This window comes from Lytechinus pictus, chromosome 3, assembly GCF_037042905.1.
Source record: "Lytechinus pictus isolate F3 Inbred chromosome 3, Lp3.0, whole genome shotgun sequence".
In the NCBI taxonomy this organism is placed as follows: Eukaryota; Metazoa; Echinodermata; class Echinoidea; order Temnopleuroida; family Toxopneustidae; genus Lytechinus; species Lytechinus pictus.
Genome location: NC_087247.1, coordinates 75,462,401 through 75,486,284, shown reverse-complemented (window position 1 = coordinate 75,486,284; position 23,884 = coordinate 75,462,401). Strand labels below are relative to the sequence as shown.

The 23,884-nt window shown below is 34.1% G+C and overlaps 1 protein-coding gene across 4 annotated transcripts in view; it reads left to right on the top strand.

The window, feature by feature from the left end:
- Positions 1-23,884, top strand: part of LOC129256690 (uncharacterized) — an 82,019-nt gene that overhangs the window by 26,153 nt on the left and 31,982 nt on the right. For all 4 annotated transcript variants that reach the window (XM_064097733.1, XM_064097730.1, XM_064097732.1 and 1 more), the window contains 20 exons: positions 208-319; positions 658-803; positions 1,142-1,412; positions 1,931-2,028; positions 7,770-7,868; positions 8,316-8,453; positions 8,608-8,722; positions 11,838-11,954; positions 12,199-12,399; positions 12,939-13,136; positions 14,018-14,155; positions 14,528-14,674; positions 15,335-15,394; positions 15,762-16,010; positions 18,062-18,210; positions 18,533-18,704; positions 19,049-19,146; positions 21,937-22,140; positions 22,619-22,840; positions 23,315-23,435. In XM_064097733.1, the coding sequence (XP_063953803.1) occupies positions 208-319; positions 658-803; positions 1,142-1,412; positions 1,931-2,028; positions 7,770-7,868; positions 8,316-8,453; positions 8,608-8,722; positions 11,838-11,954; positions 12,199-12,399; positions 12,939-13,136; positions 14,018-14,155; positions 14,528-14,674; positions 15,335-15,394; positions 15,762-16,010; positions 18,062-18,210; positions 18,533-18,704; positions 19,049-19,146; positions 21,937-22,140; positions 22,619-22,840; positions 23,315-23,435 (3,055 nt within the window). The remainder of the gene's footprint in view (positions 1-207; positions 320-657; positions 804-1,141; positions 1,413-1,930; positions 2,029-7,769; positions 7,869-8,315; positions 8,454-8,607; positions 8,723-11,837; positions 11,955-12,198; positions 12,400-12,938; positions 13,137-14,017; positions 14,156-14,527; positions 14,675-15,334; positions 15,395-15,761; positions 16,011-18,061; positions 18,211-18,532; positions 18,705-19,048; positions 19,147-21,936; positions 22,141-22,618; positions 22,841-23,314; positions 23,436-23,884) is intronic.

Below are 23,884 nucleotides of genomic sequence, written 5' to 3'. Positions count from 1 at the left end.
CACATAGTTTGATAAGATATGATGAATAAATGATAATGATAAGTTCTACATGTACTTAAAGCACTTTGTTTGATATAATTAAATTGTATTTTTGTGTAAAATTCACCTTTATTACCTTGTTTACAATATCACCTTTTATTTGGTTATTCAGGTACAGACTTTTTAAAATTGAATTTTATGTAAAAAGTTTTATAATACATTTAATAGGCCTGAGAAAGATCCCAAGCAAGAGAAGATGATGATGAAATTAAGACAGAGGAATAGTATTGATGAACTACTGAGAGCTCAGTCACGTTTCATCTCAGTTACAGACTTTGTGGTAAGATGGTTTGATATTTTGTCATCAGTTTGATAAAATCATATTTGCAAATTATTTATATTGCACACTCCAATACACCACTGTTATGTTTATATTGGTGAGACCCATTCATGATAGTTTATTTATGATCTTAAAATTGTTTGATCTTTTGCCTAATTTAATTTTCACTCAAATATTGTGGCCATTTTGCCACTTTTAGATGTACTATATCAATTCTTATTCCTTTTGTGAATATTCGAACTGTATTTGCTGATATGGATTTAAAATACATCATCCATGCCAGAGGCATTACATGTTATTGCTTTAAGAAGTTAATGATATTGTCCTATTTATTACAGAAAGTGATGGATACCCTTCGAGCCCATGCTATATCAGTAAGAGAACCATCAAACTACCAATCAGCATCTGTAACATCACACAGGACAGCTTATAATACTAACACAATATGGAGGAAGATCTATTGTAATCCAGAGCTGTTTGAAATGTAAATACTTTTCTAGTGATCTCTTTAACAAATTAAAGTTTGTTTAAATCAAGATCTGTTGTCTTTTTAATGAAATTGTTCATGACAAATTTTTACTATCTATTTCTTACCTTTCTATTTTCTACTCTGTCTGTCGCATTTTCATTTCTCACAATTTCTTATCATTCTACCATTTCTTTCCGGACAAATCACATGGTGAAAAATAAGTCTTCACTGCCAACAAAAATCGTTTTGTTATAAATAAGGTTTGCCTATGTATTATTCAGACAAAATTTTTCTTAAGTTTGTTAAATTTCAATTTGGAAAGTTTTTTTTTTTCTTTTTGTTGTTTGTACCAGTACGGGGCAAGAGGAAGACATGGCTGTGATGGAGTTTGAGGAAAAGGATGTTAACACTATGACCTATGGTACAGGTTCACGTGCTGGTAGTGCAACATCTCGTAGACTTAAGAAGAAAGGTGAAGAGAATGAGTTTACATTTGCTGATGCATTACAGAAGCTTGGTCTTGAAGATGATAGTAGTAGTCAACAGGATCCTACCATGGTACAAGGAGGCTATCTCTCATATCTGTATCTTCGTCATCTTAGAATCAGAGATCTACAAAGGACTGTAAGTACTATCATTGGCATTGTACAAGTATTTTCAATCAGTCATATTTTGATTATCAATAAATGTCAAGAGATAAGAGATGGCAAATTTCTAATTATGCTGAATGACCAATTCGATTAATTGCTTTTGTGTTAACAAGCACAACTCTCAATCAAGCAACCACAATTCTTTAATCAATAATCTGAAATTTGTGTGATATCTTTGATAATATGACTATTGGAAAAAAATGACTCAAAATTAAGATTAGATCATTCAAAGCCCCTGAGAGGTTCATCTCTAATCATGTTCTCATCACAGTGATTCATGTATTCAGATGACAAAACATAACTTGCTTTGAATCTTTGGAAGACTTTGTGTTATATTTTGGTATCAGGAGAACATAGATATAGAATTTGGGTTCTGGTTAGGTTTGGGGTCAGGTTTCTTAAGAGTAATTTAAGATTAATTAACTGTGAAGCAATTGTCATAGAACCCTTTAATGCATACACTGATATTATATTTGTATTGCTTTATTACAGTGCCTGAGTGTGTTGAACTATTTCCGTTCCATAGAAAGAACCCTCACCATCAATGATGAAGGTCTGTCTCTAGAGGGCGACACACAGAAGAGGTTTAGGTGAGTATAATTCATGGTGTCACGCGCGTAAAACATTCCCCATAGGTGTCACGCGCGTAAAACATTCCCCATAGACTTGTGTGTTAAAATGGCACTTTTGAAAAATTCATAAAAAATAAATGTGAAATTAGAGGGTGGAATGTTTACTACTATTGGATAGGATATATATCTGGCATTTCATATCTGACCAGGAAAGGGTACCGTAGCCAGCTCATTTTAAAAATAAATCGCCATTTATGAAGATAACTATGAATTGATCAAATTCATCAACTGAAACAGTAAAATAGCCCTAATTAGTCCGCCAGTCAAAAATAGTTCCAATTCACTTATTTATCTTCCCAATTTGGGCAAAGGAAGTTCAGTAGTTACCATTTCTAGAATCAGTGTTAGATTTTGAATCATATTCATACATTTTTGTCAATCAGCAACATCAAATTGAGAAAAAATTTGAATGGGTTGGGTCGAACGAATATCTTAAGCCCTCCTGATGTAATTAGGCTCATGGCACCTATATTATATGACCTATGAATTTTTTTTTTTGAATAGCTCCTTTGCTCTTCTTTTATATCTGTACACTCACAATCGCACAAAGAAATGCATTGAAAATGCCTATTTTCTATGCAATGACCCATTTTAATGTGTTACTCATACATGTTATATTCACTATATGGATGTATACATATCCTACCTGCATACAGCCCAAAAGTGAATGCAATGACAATAGGTCCATATTAATTGTAATATATTGTAATATAAAGGTGTATGTAAATTTTGTGTAGATATCAGGATACCAGAACTGCCCCCAAACATAATTACCAGATATACATGAGATTGAATGAGGAAACAATAAAATAATGAGATCATACTACTTTGGTACATTTGCATTTGACCTATTATAACAAAATCTTCTATAGGGCTATTGCCTCTCAGATGTAAGAAGGAAGAGATACATAAATAGATAGAAAGAGAGAGAAAGAAAGATAATTTCATAGATGGCATGGCTTATAAAGAGGGGGGGGGGGGGGGCTAGACTAAGATTGGATCACACAGCCACCCCCCCCCCCTCCCTCCTTAGTTGAGCACTATTAGATACCTTACCTTACTATGTGCCTTTTTCTAAATACCTTCTTGAAGGTACCACCCTAGTCCTCTTCAGTAAAGTTCTAAAAGTTCTATCTCCTCTCTACCCCCTTCCTTTAACATGAGCAATTTGTAAAGGTCTTTCTGACATTAAGTAGGTGATGTACACTAACACAAAACAGTGATGAATTAGAACATAAAGAGGCATAGACTCTCTATACATTGACCAGTCTACATACATTCCTAGGCTTACATATACACAGACCTACTAACTTTACCTGATATGGCCTTGCTAGCCATTAAATCAATTTTTTTCACCACTTGATGACTAAACATATTGATATCAGTGAGAAATTGTTTGCTACTGAAGAGTTTGGCCAGGTATTCCATCCACTACTAGGGATTTCCCATATTACTTAAAGGTGTCACGCGCGTAAAACATTCCCCATAGACTTGTGTTAAAATGGCACTTTTGAAAAATTCATAAAAAATAAATGTGAAATTAGAGGGTGGAATGTTTACTATCATTGGATAGGATATATATCTGGCATTTCATATCTGACCAGGAAAGGGTACCGTAGCCAGCTCATTTTAAAAATAAATCGCCATTTATGAAGATAACTATGAATGGATCAAATTCATCGACTGAAACAGTAAAATAGCCCTAATTAGTCCGCCAGTCAAAAAATAGTTCCAATTCACTTATTTGTCTTCCCAATTTGGGCAAAGGAAGTTCAGTAGTTACCATTTCTAGAATCAGTGTTAGATTTTGAATCATATTCATACATTTTTGTCAATCAGCAACATCAAATTGAGAAAAATTTGAATGGGTTGGGTCGAACGAATATCTTAAGCCCTCCTGATGTAATAAGGCTCATGGCACCCTTAGACTTGTGTGTTAAAATGGCACTTAAGAAAAATTCATAAAAAATAAATGTGAAATTAGAGGGTCGAATGTTTACTACCTTTGGATAGGATATATATCTGACATTCCATATCTGACCAGAGAAGTGTATCGTAGCCAGCTCATTTTAAAAATAAATCGCCATTTATGAAGATAACTATGATGGGATCAAATTCATCAACTGAAACAGTAAAATAGCCCCAATTCTTCCGCCAGTCAAAAAAAAGTGTCAAATCATTGATAAATCTTCCCAATTTGGGCAAAGGAAGTTCAGTAGTTACCATTTCTAGAATCAGTGTTAGATTTTGAATCATATTCATACATTTTTGTCAATCAGCAATATCAAATTGAAAAATTTCGAATGGGTTGGGTCGAATGAATATCTTTAGCCCGCCTGATGTAATTAGGCTCATGGCACCTCATATAAAGATATATGCTAATAATGCTAGAGGGCGTACTTCGTCAAATAGCTGTGATTACGCGGAGAACGGGCCGCCATTACTCGATAGGTCTTCTCAGCCTGGCATGCTGTACAGTACCTATGGGGCTTGTACATGGATGAGCACAGAACTGTAAAAAATGATGAAATATGAGCCTGAAAGCAAAATTGCAAATATTGCACTGGATTATAGTTAAAATTAAAAAAATCTAAAAAAGCTGAGGACAAAAATGCCTATATAGGCCGATCTATAGCACATAATATATCATACAACTATAATAAAGGCCAACGATATACATCCCCAATTGTTTTGATTTCTATTTTCTAATGATTTGGAAGGGATGAGTATTAAAAATAACATGTAGGCCCAGGCATATCATTATAGGTCCTGATTAACAAATTTGACATGTTTTTATATGATCTGGTGTTCAAATTGACCTCAGAAATTTCATAGGCCCTATCACAGTGTCTGATGCATCCGAGACACTATAAAGTATTGAGAGAAAAAAAAACATGATTGCCAATTTTCAAGTATACATTCCTAATTACTATGATGCTGATTGCTGATACTTAATTTCTTCACTTTTGGTAAATTCATTTTTTCCTGTAGATATACACATAGAAATCATATATAGAATAGGGCCGGACTCCTTTCCCCCATGGTGTTAAACGTTAATGTAACCAACATCACAATAACTTGTAAGTCATAAAATGACTTTTTATTGATAATATTTGAAAATGATTTACCCATTCATGATTGGTCCAGTTAATTGATGATTTAGATTTCCAATGCTGGCAACCATCCAATCATATTGATTACTTTCTTACATGCGATCAATGTGGAAAAGTTTGTTGACAGCAAACTTGCATCAAATGCGCACATGAGGCCTAATGGGGGAAAGTTTAGGAGTTTTATAGTGTATTATTGCCTTGCAAACATTTCAAAATTTTGGAGAGTAAACAAATTACAATGCGCAACATAAAAAAAATTCACTATGATTTTCTGGAAAGTCTAGACTTGATTTACCTCAGCTGAAATACTGATGCTGATTGGCAAACTGGCTGAAATATTCTGATGATGTATGGCCGGCGTTTGCGCTCCTATATGATGACTGGACCAATATTATGTGAACAAATCAAGGAAAGAATCATAATAAGGAGAGGAAGTAGGAGGAGAAGAAAATGGGCGGGAGAAGGATATTATAATTGTACTATACTACAAAGAATATTATTACTAAAACTGAGTGCATAAAACCAATTGATAAAAATATCATGAAAGATATAAATGCAAACTTAATAAACTTAGCATAATCGGTGGCAAAATTGTGAGTGCTAAAACTGAACATATTAAGCAATAATATTGCAAAACTGACAAATAGGTCTACTTGGAATAAGATATTACAAATTGTTGGTTGTTGAGTAATCATCCTAATTTAATCTCAAGTGTAATACCTGTCTTGAAATTGTGTTAATTAACTTTGTCTGTGTCGCTTGAATATTAACTTTATGGCAAAGATTTCCAAACACTGGCACCGGCCTATACATAATTATAAACATATAAATATGCGTTTTGCATATTCAGTTTTGTTTGTCATTTTTAAAAGTATATACTGAATTTGATTTTCTATTTTTCTTCTTTTAATTTCTTTGGCTAGCCTATAGACCTGAGTTTGATTATTCAGGTTTGTTTTATAATAAGATTTCTATTGATGAACATAATTATCATATCATTTTATACAGGGCCGCGGAATGATTTTGAAAGTGGTGGAGGTGCATAAAATCACAATTATTTATTATGTTATGTTCATTTCCACTTCAAGGAGGGGTACGGTCGTGCCCCCTGTATTTTATTTTGATCAGTATGTTAAAGCAAGGAGATATCACTATCTCCTTGGTTAAAGTGAATTTGCTTGGGTGTGTACGTCGCTTTAATTACACCCACCCCCTATAAAGCAAATTAAAAAAAAAAGATTTTAGCTTTAAGTGAAGGGAATTATAAAGCAAAAAGTTGGAACAATATAAAGTAATTCTTGACATTTTTATAAATCAATATTTCTTTTTCGGTGCCATATAGGCCTGCAGATTTGGGAGTTTATTATGATCCTATGAGAAAAAATCAACACATACACCCAATAACACAAATTTTAACATTGATGGTGTAATGGGAGGCTCACCAAGAACAATCATGACATGCCCTTTATACCATTTGCTAATAAAATTATAAAAGCGCATATAATCAAAGATCAATTCAATTCAATTCAATTTGAAAAAGAAATTGAATTGAAAAAAATCTTATTGGCACATATTGTCACATATTGTAATCAAAGATCAAAACACTAACTTAAACAAATTGTACATTAGAAAAATGATATATTTCGTACAAATTAAAGCAAGTTACGTATAGTAGGTCTATATAAAAATGACAAAATTATTTCCAACATATATCAAAGGATGTGAATGAAGGAAATGTGGGAAAAGGACAATGCAGTTAAAGGTAGGGAAATCCAGAGAAGATGGCTAATTCACTGTCTTTTTAATTAATTGCCAATCTTTCTATTAATGTATGTTGTATGCTATGCTTTATTTTTATCTATTTATTTGTGTGATATTATCAATATTGTTGTCTATTATTATAGGCCAATAAATGGACATAAAGTTAATGCAAATAATTTAGGAGAATTTCATCCCGAGAAGTCGGGTAAAAATGCCAAATTGATAGCATAATCCCCATTTAATCACTCTAATAGTTTGAGATGCAATTTGTCATTCATATTTTCAACTGAGGTTGGATTCTTTTCTTCAAGATAAAAGCTGGAGACCACATCCCTTTTTCACACAGCGTTACAACGCACAAGCTTGTGTACGTCTGGGTACTTTTGCAAATCTAGACCTATCGAGCAATGGCCGACCATGCTCTGCGCAATCACAAACGTTAAGTACGCTCGCCTATTGCGAGTCCGCACTCTAGCAAACTCGTAATATATCTCTATGGTATAATCACACTTAAGATGAAATTTTACCATTATTTGTTTTTTTTTATCTGTGTTTTGTGATTGTATAGAAACCATATTCAGAATGAAAGGTAACTTTTTATATCTTACTCTTTAAGTTTTCCGATAAGAAAATAGATTTATTAATTACAATTCGTTGAAATAATAGACCAAAATGAGGTCACTTTTATTTGTACTTGTCTTCATTGTTCTTATGAATCAGTTAATCAATAATCTTTTTATCTTACTAATTTCATAGTTTTATTTTATAATCTTGTCATGTTATAGTAGGGTTTCCGATTTATTTCCAACTTTATTTTCAACTCAGTCATCAGAACCACAGACAAGGAACACCAGAAGCAGGCATGGGAGGAGGAGGTGGACTTGGTAACCATGGTTACCTGCATAACACACCAGCAGAATTCAAGTGAGTTAACTCTCATTTCTACAGTTTAATTAATGAGTAATGATAATATTGACATTGTTTGATTTTCTCAGGTTAGCTAATCTATTTACAAAACTGCTCTACCAGCAGGCTATGCATAACATGAGTTGTTTTTATTACACTTCTCCAATGTAAATACTGTACATTTAGCAAGAAGGCAGAAGATCCCAGTCTTATGCATGTGATTCTTTAGATTGAGTAAATCTAGGTAAATAGTATAGTTCATCCCTATTGCCTCAAGTATTTCTGTAATGGTCTGGAATGAAATTCAAGCTAAACTTATAGAACTGTTTTTAATATTTTCTGTTGTGATTTTATTGCTAGGTACTCTAGCAACTGCATACTGTATGAGACATAACTAAGCCTACTCAAATACTATCTGAATATGTCTCAAAGAGCTTACTCATTGAGTATTTCCTTTTTCTTCAGGTTGTCAGAATCTGAGTTCATGGAATTTTCTGATATTGAGAACCATGATGATTTCTATACCATTGATGAAGGAAGGGTACATGTACAAGATCAAAGAGGTTATTATATCATCTATCACAAGGCCAAGGAAGATATGAAGTAAGTAATTCATCGACTGACTTCTAAATCTTTAGAGCTTTAGAACAATGCTTCTCTAGTTATTGACTTAAATTAAAACTCAGTTGTAATATCTGTGTTGTTTTTGATAAATCTGTTGAAATTCAAATTTATTGAATGTTGTATCATTTGACAGGAACTTAGAGACTGATCTCCTGCTGATAGCAACACATTTTATTGAGAAAGATCGTGAAAACAGGACTAAGAAAGACGGACCGGCAATGTCACGTATCAGCTCCTCAAGACGACAGGTAGTCACTTCTTGTCTTCTTTCTTATTATTAGCATCTAGGCCTTTTCATACTATTTAATGGTAGTCACAGCTTTGGCTACTGATGATTTGTGACTAATTACAATACTTGCGTACACTAGGGAACCTCTTCCTATAGTCACAGCTTTGGCTACTGATGATTTGTGACTAATTACAATACTTGCGTACACTAGGGAACCTCTTCCTATAGTCACAGCTTTGGCTACTGATGATTTGTGACTAATTACAATACTTGCGTACACTAGGGAACCTCTTCCTATAGTCACAGCTTTGGCTACTGATGATTTGTGACTAATTACAATACTTGTGTACATTAGGGAACCTCTTCCTATAGTCACAGCTTTGGCTACTGATGATTTGTGAAAAATTACAATACTTGTGTACATTAGGGAACCTCTTCCTATAGTCACAGCTTTGGCTACTGATGATTTGTGACTAATTACAATACTTGCGTACACTAGGGAACCTCTTCCTATAGTCACAGCTTTGGCTACTGATGATTTGTGACTAATTACAATACTTGCGTACACTAGGGAACCTCTTCCTATAGTCACAGCTTTGGCTACTGATGATTTGTGACTAATTACAATACTTGCGTACACTAGGGAACCTCTTCCTATAGTCACAGCTTTGGCTACTGATGATTTGTGACTAATTACAATACTTGTGTACATTAGGGAACCTCTTCCTATAGTCACAGCTTTGGCTACTGATGATTTGTGACTAATTACAATACTTGCGTACACTAGGGAACCTCTTCCTATAGTCACAGCTTTGGCTACTAATGATTTGTGACTAATTACAATACTTGTGTACACTAGGGAACCTCTTCCTATAGTCACAGCTGTGGCTACTAATGATTTGTGACTAATTACAATACTTGTGTACATTAGGGAACCTCTTCCTATAGTCACAGCTTTGGCTACTAATGATTTGTGACTAATTACAATACTTGCGTACACTAGGGAACCTCTTCCTATAGTCACAGCTTTGGCTACTGATGATTTGTGACTAATTACAATACTTGCGTACACTAGGGAACCTCTTCCTATAGTCACAGCTTTGGCTACTGATGATTTGTGACTAATTACAATACTTGCGTACACTAGGGAACCTCTTCCTATAGTCACAGCTTTGGCTACTGATGATTTGTGACTAATTACAATACTTGCGTACACTAGGGAACCTCTTCCTATAGTCACAGCTTTGGCTACTGATGATTTGTGACTAATTACAATACTTGTGTACATTAGGGAACCTCTTCCTATAGTCACAGCTTTGGCTACTGATGATTTGTGACTAATTACAATACTTGCGTACACTAGGGAACCTCTTCCTATAGTCACAGCTTTGGCTACTGATGATTTGTGACTAATTACAATACTTGCGTACACTAGGGAACCTCTTCCTATAGTCACAGCTTTGGCTACTGATGATTTGTGACTAATTACAATACTTGCGTACACTAGGGAACCTCTTCCTATAGTCACAGCTTTGGCTACTGATGATTTGTGACTAATTACAATACTTGCGTACACTAGGGAACCTCTTCCTATAGTCACAGCTGTGGCTACTAATGATTTGTGACTAATTACAATACTTGTGTACATTAGGGAACCTCTTCCTATAGTCACAGCTTTGGCTACTAATGATTTGTGACTAATTACAATACTTGCGTACACTAGGGAACCTCTTCCTATAGTCACAGCTTTGGCTACTGATGATTTGTGACTAATTACAATACTTGTGTACCTTAGGGAACCTCTTCCTATAGTCACAGCTGTGGCTACTAATGATTTGTGACTAATTACAATACTTGTGTACATTGGGGAACCTCTTCCTATAGTCACAGCTTTGGCTACTGATGATTTGTGACTAATTACAATACTTGCGTACACTAGGGAACCTCTTCCTATAGTCACAGCTTTGGCTACTGATGATTTGTGACTAATTACAATACTTGCGTACATTAGGGAACCTCTTCCTATAGTCACAGCTTTGGCTACTGATGATTTGTGACTAATTACAATACTTGTGTACATTAGGGAACCTCTTCCTATAGTCACAGCTTTGGCTACTGATGATTTGTGACTAATTACAATACTTGCGTACACTAGGGAACCTCTTCCTATAGTCACAGCTTTGGCTACTGATGATTTGTGACTAATTACAATACTTGTGTACATTAGGGAACCTCTTCCTATAGTCACAGCTTTGGCTACTGATGATTTGTGACTAATTACAATACTTGCGTACACTAGGGAACCTCTTCCTATAGTCACAGCTGTGGCTACTAATGATTTGTGACTAATTACAATACTTGTGTACCTTAGGGAACCTCTTCCTATAGTCACAGCTGTGGCTACTAATGATTTGTGACTAATTACAATACTTGTGTACATTGGGGAACCTCTTCCTATAGTCACAGCTTTGGCTACTGATGATTTGTGACTAATTACAATACTTGCGTACACTAGGGAACCTCTTCCTATAGTCACAGCTTTGGCTACTGATGATTTGTGACTAATTACAATACTTGTGTACATTAGGGAACCTCTTCCTATAGTCACAGCTTTGGCTACTGATGATTTGTGACTAATTACAATACTTGCGTACACTAGGGAACCTCTTCCTAAAGTCACAGCTGTCGTTACTGATGATTTGTGACTAATTACAATACTTTTGTACATTAGGGAACCTCTTCCAATATTGAACAGCTTATTCATCAGTCTGTTTAGTGATGAGTTTATTTATTTAGATTCTATCAGTAACTTTTATCAAACTATGCTTGGGTCTCAATAATCCATGTTAATTTTTTATTTTATTATTATTATTTTTATTTTTTTTGCATGCCAAAGTTTGTTTGCATAACTTGTAAATTCTAATATTGGGTTCATAGATACTTTCTATATGTTAGGTAACATTCTATATTCCGATTGATATTTTACTGAATAGGAGAAAGACATATTTCCAGAAGCAGTTTGATTGTTTATGTACAAGGTTGAGCTGAAGGGTTACATTTATCATATGTTTGTATTTAAGATGAAGTATATTATTTCTTTTTAATATATTTTTCATTCTCTCACTTTCTGTCAGAACCATTGTGATGATAGTGTAGATATCCCTAGCTATGGTCATTCTCTTGTTGACCGTCATGCTATTCTCCTTGATCTATGGACCAATGAAGCAGAGTTCCTAGAAAATAAGAGACAGGTAAATTGACCATTGCTTGACTACAATCAATTGAACAATTAGGCATTTCTGTGAATCTTTGGTGCTTATTGTATAGAAGAAGTTTCAATCACTTATGTTCATTTTGTTGCAGAATATTCATTGTACAAGAATACCAATTATATTGGTTTCAGTGAGAAATCAATATATCTTATGTACCATGATTGATATGTTTTCTCTGAATTATTCTGTAATTTTTATATATTTCTGTTTTCCTTGTGAATAGCTTCTTGATGTATACCTTGAAGCCTACCACAATGTATTTGATATGCATGAGAAGAGAGCCCTCGCTCAGGAGATGACAAACATCATTCACAAGCGTCCTCGCTTTGACTTTAAGAGAGATTACTTTGTGCATACGTACAAGATGGAGTCTCGGTGTCTAAAACTTCATTGTGGAGTGATCAAGTCTGTCTCTGATAAACAGGTACTCCGAAATCTATTTTATTTTTATCTCATTGATAGAGCTGGGCCCTGTTGCATGAAGTCACTATTGTGGTATCTTTGCCACCCAATGCTAACTTTGATGAAATCCTTGATTTTGATTGGCTGTTTAGCACTGTTACTATGACTGTTATAATTATAAATTACCATAATTGTACATTGTATGTGACATGGCCCTAAATAAAGCAAATCTCCTATCACAGGCTTTTATCACATTATAATAGGTGTAGTAACAGAGTAGTTGATATGAACATTTCTTGCAGTGTAGAATACAATAGAAACATTTTTGTCTTCCAGAAGCTAGGGTTACACACAAAACACATAAATGAAGTATATGGTGTATTTTGAAACCTATTATTTCACAGCCTTTATGTGAAATAGTAAGATGAAGATCCTTTTAATGAAACTTCCTGATATATGCATAAATTAGAAAGAAGGCAAAATGCTTGGAGAAAGGATAAAAATACTTACATCTAAATAATAATTTTGTATCAAGTTGTTTTATTTTGTTTTTCTTCGTAGATTGAGAGTCAGCGTGAGTACATCAAGCGCATTACAAGAGAAGGGAACAAGTTTGGTCTTCCTCATGCCATTGTTAAAAAACAGCCAATTTCAATCAATCTTAGCCGTCCCGCCCTCAAACATGTCTTCCTTCTAGAGTTTCACCCCTCCCTAGCTCTCATTAGTCGCATCCCTCAGGCTGTTAAATATGCTTGCAACGTGAGTAAGACAAGAATTCATATCTCAATGTAGATTTATGGTATTTGTTTAAGTATATGCTAGAAATTATTCTTATGAGGTCTTAGTTGTCAAAGATGTCCATTAGTGTGCCTGTTATCGATCACAAATTCTAAGTTTCTGTGATAAATTCTCTCTCAGCTATAAAACAAATGCAAGTTTTTTAGTGGCATTTAATTAGCCAGTATAAGAAACTGTTAGTAAGTATTAAAAGAAATTGGACATAATGACCCGTATTCTGAAGTCAGGTTTAATTTAGACCATGGTCTTACTCTGTGCTAAAATTATTGGAACCAAAAGTGTCAAAATTTTTATGAAGTCGTATGTTTGCTATGTTTACTGTGCTCTTTCCTGATTCATCGATGGTGAAGACAATCATCTATTTATACTTCCTGAAAGTGTGAAGAGCCAAATAGTAATTGTGTCTTTAAAAAGCAAAAAATAACAAATTTTTTATCTGAAGGAGTAATGCAATTCTTCTTTAAACTTTCAAAATTTGCATTTGTAAAGCTGAATAAAAGACAGGATTCAAGAGTTTCTTTGCTTACCATTTTTTGCAGACCGCTTGGAAGTTTCACTGATATTTCAGTGTGCACATCTTTGACCTCAGTTCAAACCTTGTTTTCTTGTTATTGTTTTAAGTTCTTGCTGAAATTCTTCAGCATTCAATCAAGTTCTTGTGTGGCTTATTGTTGATCAACTTTGACAAGTTATATACCATTTTAAAGGTTAGGACATGCTTTTTCAAGCTCAATGTAAATCTCAAAATTCATATTTTACGACTTTTTGTTGGTTTTCGAGTCAGATAAAGAGTTTCTTCTGATTTATGAAGAAGTAAGTTTGATTGTTACTCTTCCCATCAGGAACTCTATCATTGTCATGAACCTTCAACTGAATCTGAAGCTATTGCCATGGAGAAGAAATTATGGGAGACTGTTCAGAAGGAATGGGATGAGATGAAACCAATGGGACATAGCTTCAATGCTCAAGTACAGAAAGATGTGAGTAGTGGACCGTTAAATATGAATAAATTTATTTGGGGATGATGATACAACTTGTAATGAGTCTAGTGATGATGTGTTAATAAAAATAATTGTGTTGTGATGATGGTAGTTGATAATGACAAAATAGATAACATTGATGATGATATCAATGTCAGTTATGGTGATTATGAGGATGGTGGTAGAGATGTAGATGATAGCAGTAGGTATTCATGGAGCATTGTGGACTACACAATATTTAATAGGCAAAAGAGAAATAATACTCAACATGTAATTTAGTATTTTTGAGTGGAAATTGCAAACGGTTAGCAAATGCAAAGATGAAAGAGCATGTAAATATATTTACTGAATTCTTGTTTTTATATGATCTAGCTGTTCTCTGATCTGTTCATTGAGGATCCTCTGCTCGTCTGTGAGCTTGCAGCGACTCGTATGGATGCCCAGGAGGCTGCAGCAGGTAGAAGAACAGCCAAAGAAAAGCAGGCTGATACCCTTAAGATATGGCTGGATATCATGGAGGTAAAGAACATCATCATACACACAGGGTGGTGTAGTAAGGAAGAAAACTATTCAATATACACTTTAAATATCAAGAATTACCTTACAGAATGAAGAGATTTTAGAATAGAGCTCTGCCTAAACTTACAGAACATGTATACGAAATGAACACTTTACAAGTAAATTTTTTCTATCTTACCTTTTATTTTATAAATCCAGTCTAAATTCTATATACATCTTTAATTGTGTATTTTTGTTGTTTTTTTTATTTGTACTTATTTATTCTGCATTTTACTTGTACTGTATAAACTTGTTCTATTCTTTCTCATACTGCCAATCGTTGAACTGAATTGAAATGATTATGAAGGTAATGTTAATAAAGCAAGATAATATTGTCTCATGTATAAATTTACAATGAACAGCTTAAATTACATTAAAACATATTACAATCAGAAAGGTAGTCATTATCAATAGATTAAGAAAATAGCAAGTTTAAAGATGTTAAAAATGTTAATAGGAAATTCAAGTCTCAAAACTGAATTGTTTATTAGTGTTGTGATGCAGTGGACAAAAGATGATGAGACAAGGACAAATGAAAATCAAAATTAAACAGAAGAATATTTATCAAGTTTATTTTTCAGTTTTAGTCATTTCTAATGTCTTGATTTGTTTTTGATGCAGACAATAAATTTGAGGCACAGGCTTGTGGAGACTTCTTGGGAGACTGAAATTCTTTCTCGGGTATGTCACAATTTATTGTCTAATTTAGAGCTTATTTAAAAGTGACGATTTTGTTAAAAATCAGGAATGAAAAATCTAACACTTAATATTTCTCATGTCCATTTATCTGTGGAGATCTCTTTCATTATATCATTCACACTGTCTCTAAATTTTTAACATTTTCTATTAAACTGCATTTAGTTTATTCCAGAAATTTAAACATTGACCTTATGTTAGATTTATAGCAATAATGACATAAACAATAATTTGTATTGAATTTGTCTTGTATCAACATTAATACAATATTTTTTATTTTTACAGTATTACTAGTCATTTAAGTGGAAATTTGATGTAGATATGTTATGTTCCATTTCTTTTGACAATGTAGTTATACAGGGAGCAAGCAGTAGAGATGGGTTTTGATGAATTTCATATGTTCATGAGGTGTGTCCAGTTTGAGTTTGCTACTCATAAAGATGACGCTGACCAACCTCCTCCTCTCTTCATGACCGCTCTTCAAGAAGATGATTCTAATCTTGACCGTTACACTCCAGCCAATATCTTCTTGGCTATTCAAGAACTGGATGAAAAACATGTTGGAATGTTTAGTTTCCGTAGCAAGGAAGGCTGTCTGAAGGTAATTATCTAGTCCTAGATCTCATGATGTTCAATGTTCCACTCTGTTTAAAAGCTATTGGATCCTCCTTTGTTCTTTCAGTACAAAAAGAAAAGAAAAAATTGTAACAATGTGGTAGGGAAGGGTTTGGAGTAGTTTGAGTGTGTTGATGTGATATCCATCAAGTAGATATAAAACCAAACTTCTCAGTAAATATTGTAATAATGTTTGATCAGGTTTCTTTTCCTTTTTCCCCTTTCATTTTTATAGTACTTATCATTGATATTTCTTTTCCTTGCATTGTTTTAAAATTTGCATTTCCCTCTTCTATGCTCAATGTTTATATCTGGTATTCAGTATTTATTACATCATATATTTCACAATATCACATATTCAGCTTCCAGTTTTTGTCTCACCTGCATAGTAGAGTGAGACTATAGGCGCCGCTTTTCCGACGGCGGCGGCGTCAACACCAAATCTTAACCGAAGGTTAAGTTTTTGAAATGACAGCATAACTTAGAAAGTATATGGACCTAGTTCATGAAACTTGGCCATAAGGTTAATCAAGTATTACTGAACATCCTGCCTGAGTTTCATGTCACATGACCAAGGTCAAAGGTCAATGAACTTTGGCCATAATGGGGGTATCTGTTGAATTACCATCATAACTTTGAAAGTTTATGGATTTGATTCATGAAACTTGGACATAAGAGTAATCAAGTATCACTGAACATCCTGTGCGAGTTTCAGGTCACATGATCAAGGTCAAAGGCCATGTAAGGTCAATGAACTTTGGCCATGTTGGGGGTATTTGTTGAATTACCGTCATATCTCTGTAAGTGTATTGGTCTAGTTCATAAAACGTGGACATAAGAGTAACCAAGTATCACTGAACATCTTGTGCGAGTTACAGTAGTTTTCAAAGTCAGCACTGCTACTATATTGAATCGCGTGATGCAGGTGAGACCGCCAGAGGCATTCCACTTGTCGTAAAGGTGGCAGCGCTAATAAGGCTTTGTCTTTCTAGTTGCCTCTTTATCTTTTCAGATTTTATTATTGCATTATTTTACGATTTTCCCATGTAATGTATGTATTATGTATGATTAATGGAATAAATGCTATCAAATCAAATCAATCAATCATTAAATCTATGTGTATTGAGTCCCTTACCTCATAGTGGCATCAATCAATTATTTAAAACATATTATGTTCAAGATTTTGTTGTTAACTTTCTACTGTGTCACCAATGGCTCTTTTCCCCAGTACCTCATTTCACTGATCAAAAGTTATACCCCTTTAAGATCCTTACGTTCCTCCTCTTCCAGTTCTCTTGTTACCCCCCAAAGTTTCCAAAACCTGGGGGGAAAGATCATTTGTTCACTCATCCTCCATATTATGGAATAGCCTCCCTGAAAACATTCAACAGTGCTTGACCTCTGAAACTTTCAAACAATACCTTAAAACATTTCTCTTCAATTCTTCTTAATTTCTCTTATAATTTCCTAAAAAGCGCCTTGAGCACTCTACAGAGTGGATTTGGCACGATATAAATCTAATTATTATTGTTATTAATACTAAATAGGTTCATTATTGCGGATTGAAATAATCGCTAGAGGGTATTCATTTGTCTCGCAATCTACTATGGTCAACAAGGAAATTCGTGATCACTCTCGCAAAAAGTGTTCACTGGCTTTCTAGGAAATTCGTGATCACTCTCGCAAAAAGTGTTCACTAGCTTACAAGTTCATGAGCTTTCGAACACTTTTTGCGAGAGTGATCACGAATTTCCTAGAAAGCCAGTGAACACTTTTTGCGAGAGTGATCACAAATTTCCTTGTTGACCATAGTAGATTGCGAGACAAATGAATACCCTCTAGTTATTATTGTTATTATTATCATTACTATTATCATTTTTTTAAAAGAGCATTCAGTACACCATTTGGGTAATTCTAAATAGGATAATTTCAATTCAGTTCCATTCAAGACTATCCACATGGTGTACTGTAAGCTGCTTCTGCATTATCTGTATTATCCTGCAAATCTTCAATGATCAATCAATGTATCTTTTTCAGATCATGAAGAAGAATGGTCTGGAGAATATCCGTGTTATTCTAATGATCCAGGTTGTTCATAAGAATTCATTACTAGCTGCTATTCAGCAGGGCAGTGTGTGTTCTTACTTCAAAGAAGCTGATACTGATAACACACCAGCAAGACAACAGTAAGTTTCATTAACTTATAGGAACGATAAAAGTTTATCATAACACTTTGATTGAATCTTGAGATGATATTATGTAATAGCTTTGTGCATAATAGATGGGCTATTAAAACTGTTTAATTATTTCTTTACATATAAATTCTCTACTGTTCGTTTTCTTTTGATAATATCATGACTGATTTAGAATTTTATACAAAAACCACCTTGTTTATCTGTGATTTTTTTTTTTTATCGTCGTTGTTTGTTACAAAAGCCATAGAAAACTTGAATAAAGCATCATTTGAATAAAAGTGTATTGATATAAATGTTGTTATTGTTTTACCAGGCCTAGTAATGCTCCAGTAGAGACGAGTCATTCTGCTCAATCTCAGGGTCGAAGGAAATCCAGTGCAGTAGGTATATCTACACAGTCTGTGGTGTTTGCTGCTAAACTCAAATCAAGCATGGAGAAACATAAGAGATCCCCTGAAGCATTTGTATCTTTACAGCTTGAAAAGGTAATATTCAACCAATGTGTTTGTTAATGGTGTGTGCTTCTTCCACTTGCCACATGTTGTTTGTTGTGTGTTTCTTCCATTCTCAACAGTGTTTTCTGTGTTTATTTTCTGAAAGATATATCATTTATATAGCAAAGATAGATACAACAAATTACATGTAGTATCTATGATGTTTTCAAGGGCTGTCGCTCTCTATATATTTTGCTGTCTTTTATTTTGCATTGGGGCAGTATGATACCATATTTTGTCCCGTCAGGGTTTTCCCGTTGACTGTTTGTAATACTTAGCTATTTTTATTATGGTTATATTATATTTTTAGTATGGATGTGATATTTTTTTAACAGACTCCATCCCGAGATGTAATGCTGAATAATTTCCTTCAGCTGAAAGCCAGTCGAGGAACCATTATGAAGAACCCAGAAGAAGTGGAGAAACTCAAAAGGTAAATGTTATTCTGATCCAAATTCTAAATGTATATTTTAACCTTTGGAAGTAGTTGCTGCAGTCAATTAATAGTCTTTTTTTTTTTTTAATACTGGTAGCATGGTGACATCATGTCTGTTACATTATTAGAACAAAATTCTGTTCATATTGCTCAATACAATAATCAGGACTCCACACTAAAAAAAGAGAGAAAGAAGTTTATTTTAAATCTTTACTTGCCAAAAAGAAAACTACAATAAAAAACATTAAAAATTAATATTCTTTGTAATCTAACAACTGACGCCCTTTTAGGCATATCTTGGATATGTGATGTTGCACTGATCCACCAAGCTCAGTGCTCAGTACAGTACATTCCATGTGTTTTTAAAATATGAAGTTACATTGTTCCTAGGGGTGTTTCATGAAGCTTTTTGCAATTAGTTAAGCATGACTTTACAAACGACTGGTGATCAGTTCTAGCGCTAAATGATTAAGAATGGGATAAGTGTAGCACTACAAATGACTGGTGATCAGTTCTAGTGCTAAATGATTAAGAATGGGATAAGTGTAGCACTACAAATGACTGGTGATCAGTTCTAGTGCTAAATGATTAAGAATGGGATAAGTGTAGCACTACAAATGACTGGTGATCAGTTCTAGCGCTTAATGATTAAGAATGGGATAAGTGTAGCACTACAAATGACTGGTGATCAGTTCTAGTGCTAAATGATTAAGAATGGGATAAGTGTAGCACTACAAATGACTGGTGATCAGTTCTAGTGCTAAATGATTAAGAATGGGATAAGTGTAGCATTACAAATGACTGGTGATCAGTTCTAGCGCTTAATGATTAAGAATGGGATAAGTGTAGCACTACAAATGACTGGTGATCAGTTCTAGTGCTAAATGATTAAGAATGGGATAAGTGTAGCACTACAAATGACTGGTGATCAGTTCTAGTGCTAAATGATTAAGAATGGGATAAGTGTAGCACTACAAATGACTGGTGATCAGTTCTAGCGCTTAATGATTAAGAATGGGATAAGTGTAGCACTACAAATGACTGGTGATCAGTTCTAGTGCTTCATGATTAAGAATGGGATAAGTGTAGCACTACAAATGACTGGTGATCAGTTCTAGTGCTTAATGATTAAGAATGGGATAAGTGTAGCACTACAAATGACTGGTGATCAGTTCTAGTGCTTAATGATTAAGTAAGAATGAGATTAGTGTAGCATTACAAATGACTGGTGATCAGCTGTAGTCCTAAATGATTCAAGGGGTGGTCTGGGCTGAAGATATTTATATCTAAATAGATATAGTAAAATTCACAGAGCAAAATGCAGAAAATTTCATCAAAATCGGATAACAAATAACAAAGTTATTGAATTTTAAAGATTTGTGTTATTCCGGTTAAGTAGTTCTAGGCATGTCATCGTGAATATTCATTAGGTGGGCTGATGATGTGATATCCCCACTTTCCCTTATAATTTATTGCATGAAATCATAAATGTTTCATTTTTTCATAAATGTGTAAATGATGTGTCTCCTTTATGATGAAATAAGTTGCAGCAATAAATAACTAAGGCAATTAATCAGTTGTCAATCTAATTGGTTTAGTTCTTGGTAGAAAAATTTTGAATGAACCTAATTTCGTACAATAAAATACAAAAGAACAATTGGGGATATGACATCATCAGCCGCCTAATGAATTAGTCGAGCATTGTGGCCCAGTGGATTAGTATTCTGACTTTGAAACAGAGGGTCATGGGTTCGAATCCCAGCCATGGCGTAATTTCCTTCAGCAAGAATTTTATCCACATTGTGCTGCACTCAACCCAGGTGAGGTGAATGGGTACCCATTAGAAAGAAATTCCTTGACTGCTTGAGCGCCTAGGCAGCCCAGCTAAAGCTGGGGTAATACTAATAGCAGGGCCCGCTGGGAGAACAGTTTTCAGAACTTAAGTGGCTTCCCTGGGTAAATATACTTATATTATTATTATTATAATGTTCTTGAAGACATGCCTAGAACTGTTTGAATGGAATAATGCAAATCTTTAAAATTCAATAACTTTGTTATTTGTTATCCGATTTTGATCAAATTGTCAGCATTTTGCTTAGTGAATTTTACTCTATTTATTGAGATATTAATATCTTCAGCCTGGAGCATCCCTTTAAGTAAGGATGGGTTTAGTGTTGCACTACAAATGACTGATGATCAGTTTTAGTCTGTGCTAAATGATTAAGTAAGAATGGGATTAGTGTAGCACCCAAGAACATGTTCCAGTCTTTTGTAAAGTTATGTGAAACCTACGAAGAGCTTTATAAAACATGTAAACAGGCCCCCTGGTCTGTGTTTTCTGCCAATTGTACGATCACCCGCTCACACAGGCAGAGCGAGCCATTGGGACAGGACTGCGCATAGGAAAAGATGTACCTGTGTAATTGCATGAGCTAGCTCCACAAAGTGCAGTATGTAGCTTTTCTGTCACATTCCTGACAGATCACATTCAATTTGCGAGTGAACTTTGATGCTGTTTTTGCATAATTCTAAATGGAAATTGCATATTTTGTTCAATCCTGGTAAGATAATTTCAAACATTTGACAGTCATAATTCTACTTACCCAATCGGCCAAGTAAATTTTAACATTTTTATTTTTTAATTATTTGACCCAAGTCTAGTGTTGAGTCTTGCAGTGATATTTGAATTTTTATTGTTTATGATATTCAATCAATCTTTTCCTGATAAGTTCATCAAAATTTAACATGAATTATTTTTAAGCTCATTATTTTTCTTCATTCCTTTAGGGAACTGATAGTGAAGTTCTGTCATCGTTTCATGAGGCGTGTATCCCAGTATTCTTTAAGAGGTCAAATTATCTCCTACATTAATAGTATGATGAACCTATTAGATGAGTTTGATATGGTCAAGAAAACTCACTTTGTTTGTGGTCTACAGAATGAGAAGAAAGGTCCTGAAGACGATGTAAAAGGATTAGAAACAAATCCAAGGTTAGAAATAATTTTATTATCAATTTTAATTGTTTGTTCTGTTTGGGATTGCCTATAGCCCTTCCTTATTGTACTACTTTCACCTGGGGTCATTTGCAGATAATGTTGTGTGTATTGAACATAACTCAAAGATAAAAATTGTTTCAGATATTCAACCAATCAGAAGCATGTATGAAGCTCCTATGTCATACTGATGGACTTAGTAATTTTAATTGACAACTTTATCTGCATGTAATCCCTGTGGGTTTTTTTTTTTTTTTTGGGGGGGGGAGGGTTTGGGTTTTTTTTTTCAACAATGAAATCTTGGCATAGATGTTGTATGCACCATAATGTAATTGTCCTCTGTTTATTTTGAAACCTCAAAAGGGGACAGCTTTATCCATATGAAAAAAAAATAATTTGTGTATAGATATAGCGAAATAAAATAACTCATCAGGGCAACAGATAATGAAATGAAATTGTTTATTTATGATTACAGGGAATTGAAGAAACGTCCAAGACGTTTACTCTCTCCTGATGGTACCACACTCCTTAACATGTGGTTTCTACCACATCATACTGAGTCTCTAGTCATGTTCAAGACACTGGATGAAGATACATGTGTGAGGGCACTCTCTGTCTCATTAAGGATTATATCAGCACTCCATGACATCCTACAGTACCTTTGTGCACACTCCAAGCTGGGTAGCTCACATGCAAGGTAGATTCACCTGGTGTTATATTGTTTAATTTTAGATATTTTCATTATCACATTATTAAACACAAATATCATACTTTCACCTGACATGAAGCTGACTAAGTTGCTATATTTTTGTGTTTCATACAAAGTCCGACTCTAATCAATTGTAAATTGTTAGAATAGACATGCTAGGACAACTAGGTCATTTCTAATTTTCTCTTTTTTACCTATAAATTGTAAATTATATTTGTTATAAAAATTATATCTTTAGCTTTTGTGGAGATATGAAATCAAATTTAATTTTGTACAGTTGTTGAATTAGGAAAATGTTCAAACTCAATAAAAATGAATAGATATTGCCTCTGCCCCATGGGTATTTCATCCATTAATAAGTTTTTTTATGGTCATCTGGTTTAAAGGGGCTTAAGAAAATTTACTTCATGTATAGATCCTAATAACCATTTTATGATGTATTTTTGTTTGTTTTTAAATCAGACTTGGTTCTCAAAAGAAGGATATTACAGCAGACTGGGGTGGAACAGAAGGAATCTGTTCTGAACTCAGAGAGATTCAGAAACAAATCAACAATATGGAGGATCCTAATGATCCTGAACAGGTTAGTATTTTAACCCTATCTAGGCCGGGGTATTTTGGGAGTTCATATGGCCGGGGGGGGGGGGGGGGCCTCCCAGGCCCCCCCTTGGCACGCAGGTTGTCTGGGATATAATCTACAAAATTGTATAGTAATTTATTTCATGCGAATTGTTATTAAGTAATTATGTTAATTTATGCATAATGAGTATGCAAAATCATACTTTATCCTTTAACTCCCTAAATAAAGCTCCAAATGTTCTAATTTTTGGCATAGAAACTCTTTCTGGTGCTCTTAGCAAGTTTACTTGAACAAAATTGTGATATCAGATCAATTTCTTATGTATTATATTGTTTTTTGCAATTTCTTATGTATTTCTTTGTTTTTTTTTACCCTTTGTTTTTCATTGTTTTTTCAATGAAATTTGTTGGGGACTCTTCTAAGATCATAAACAGCATAAAATACATACATTT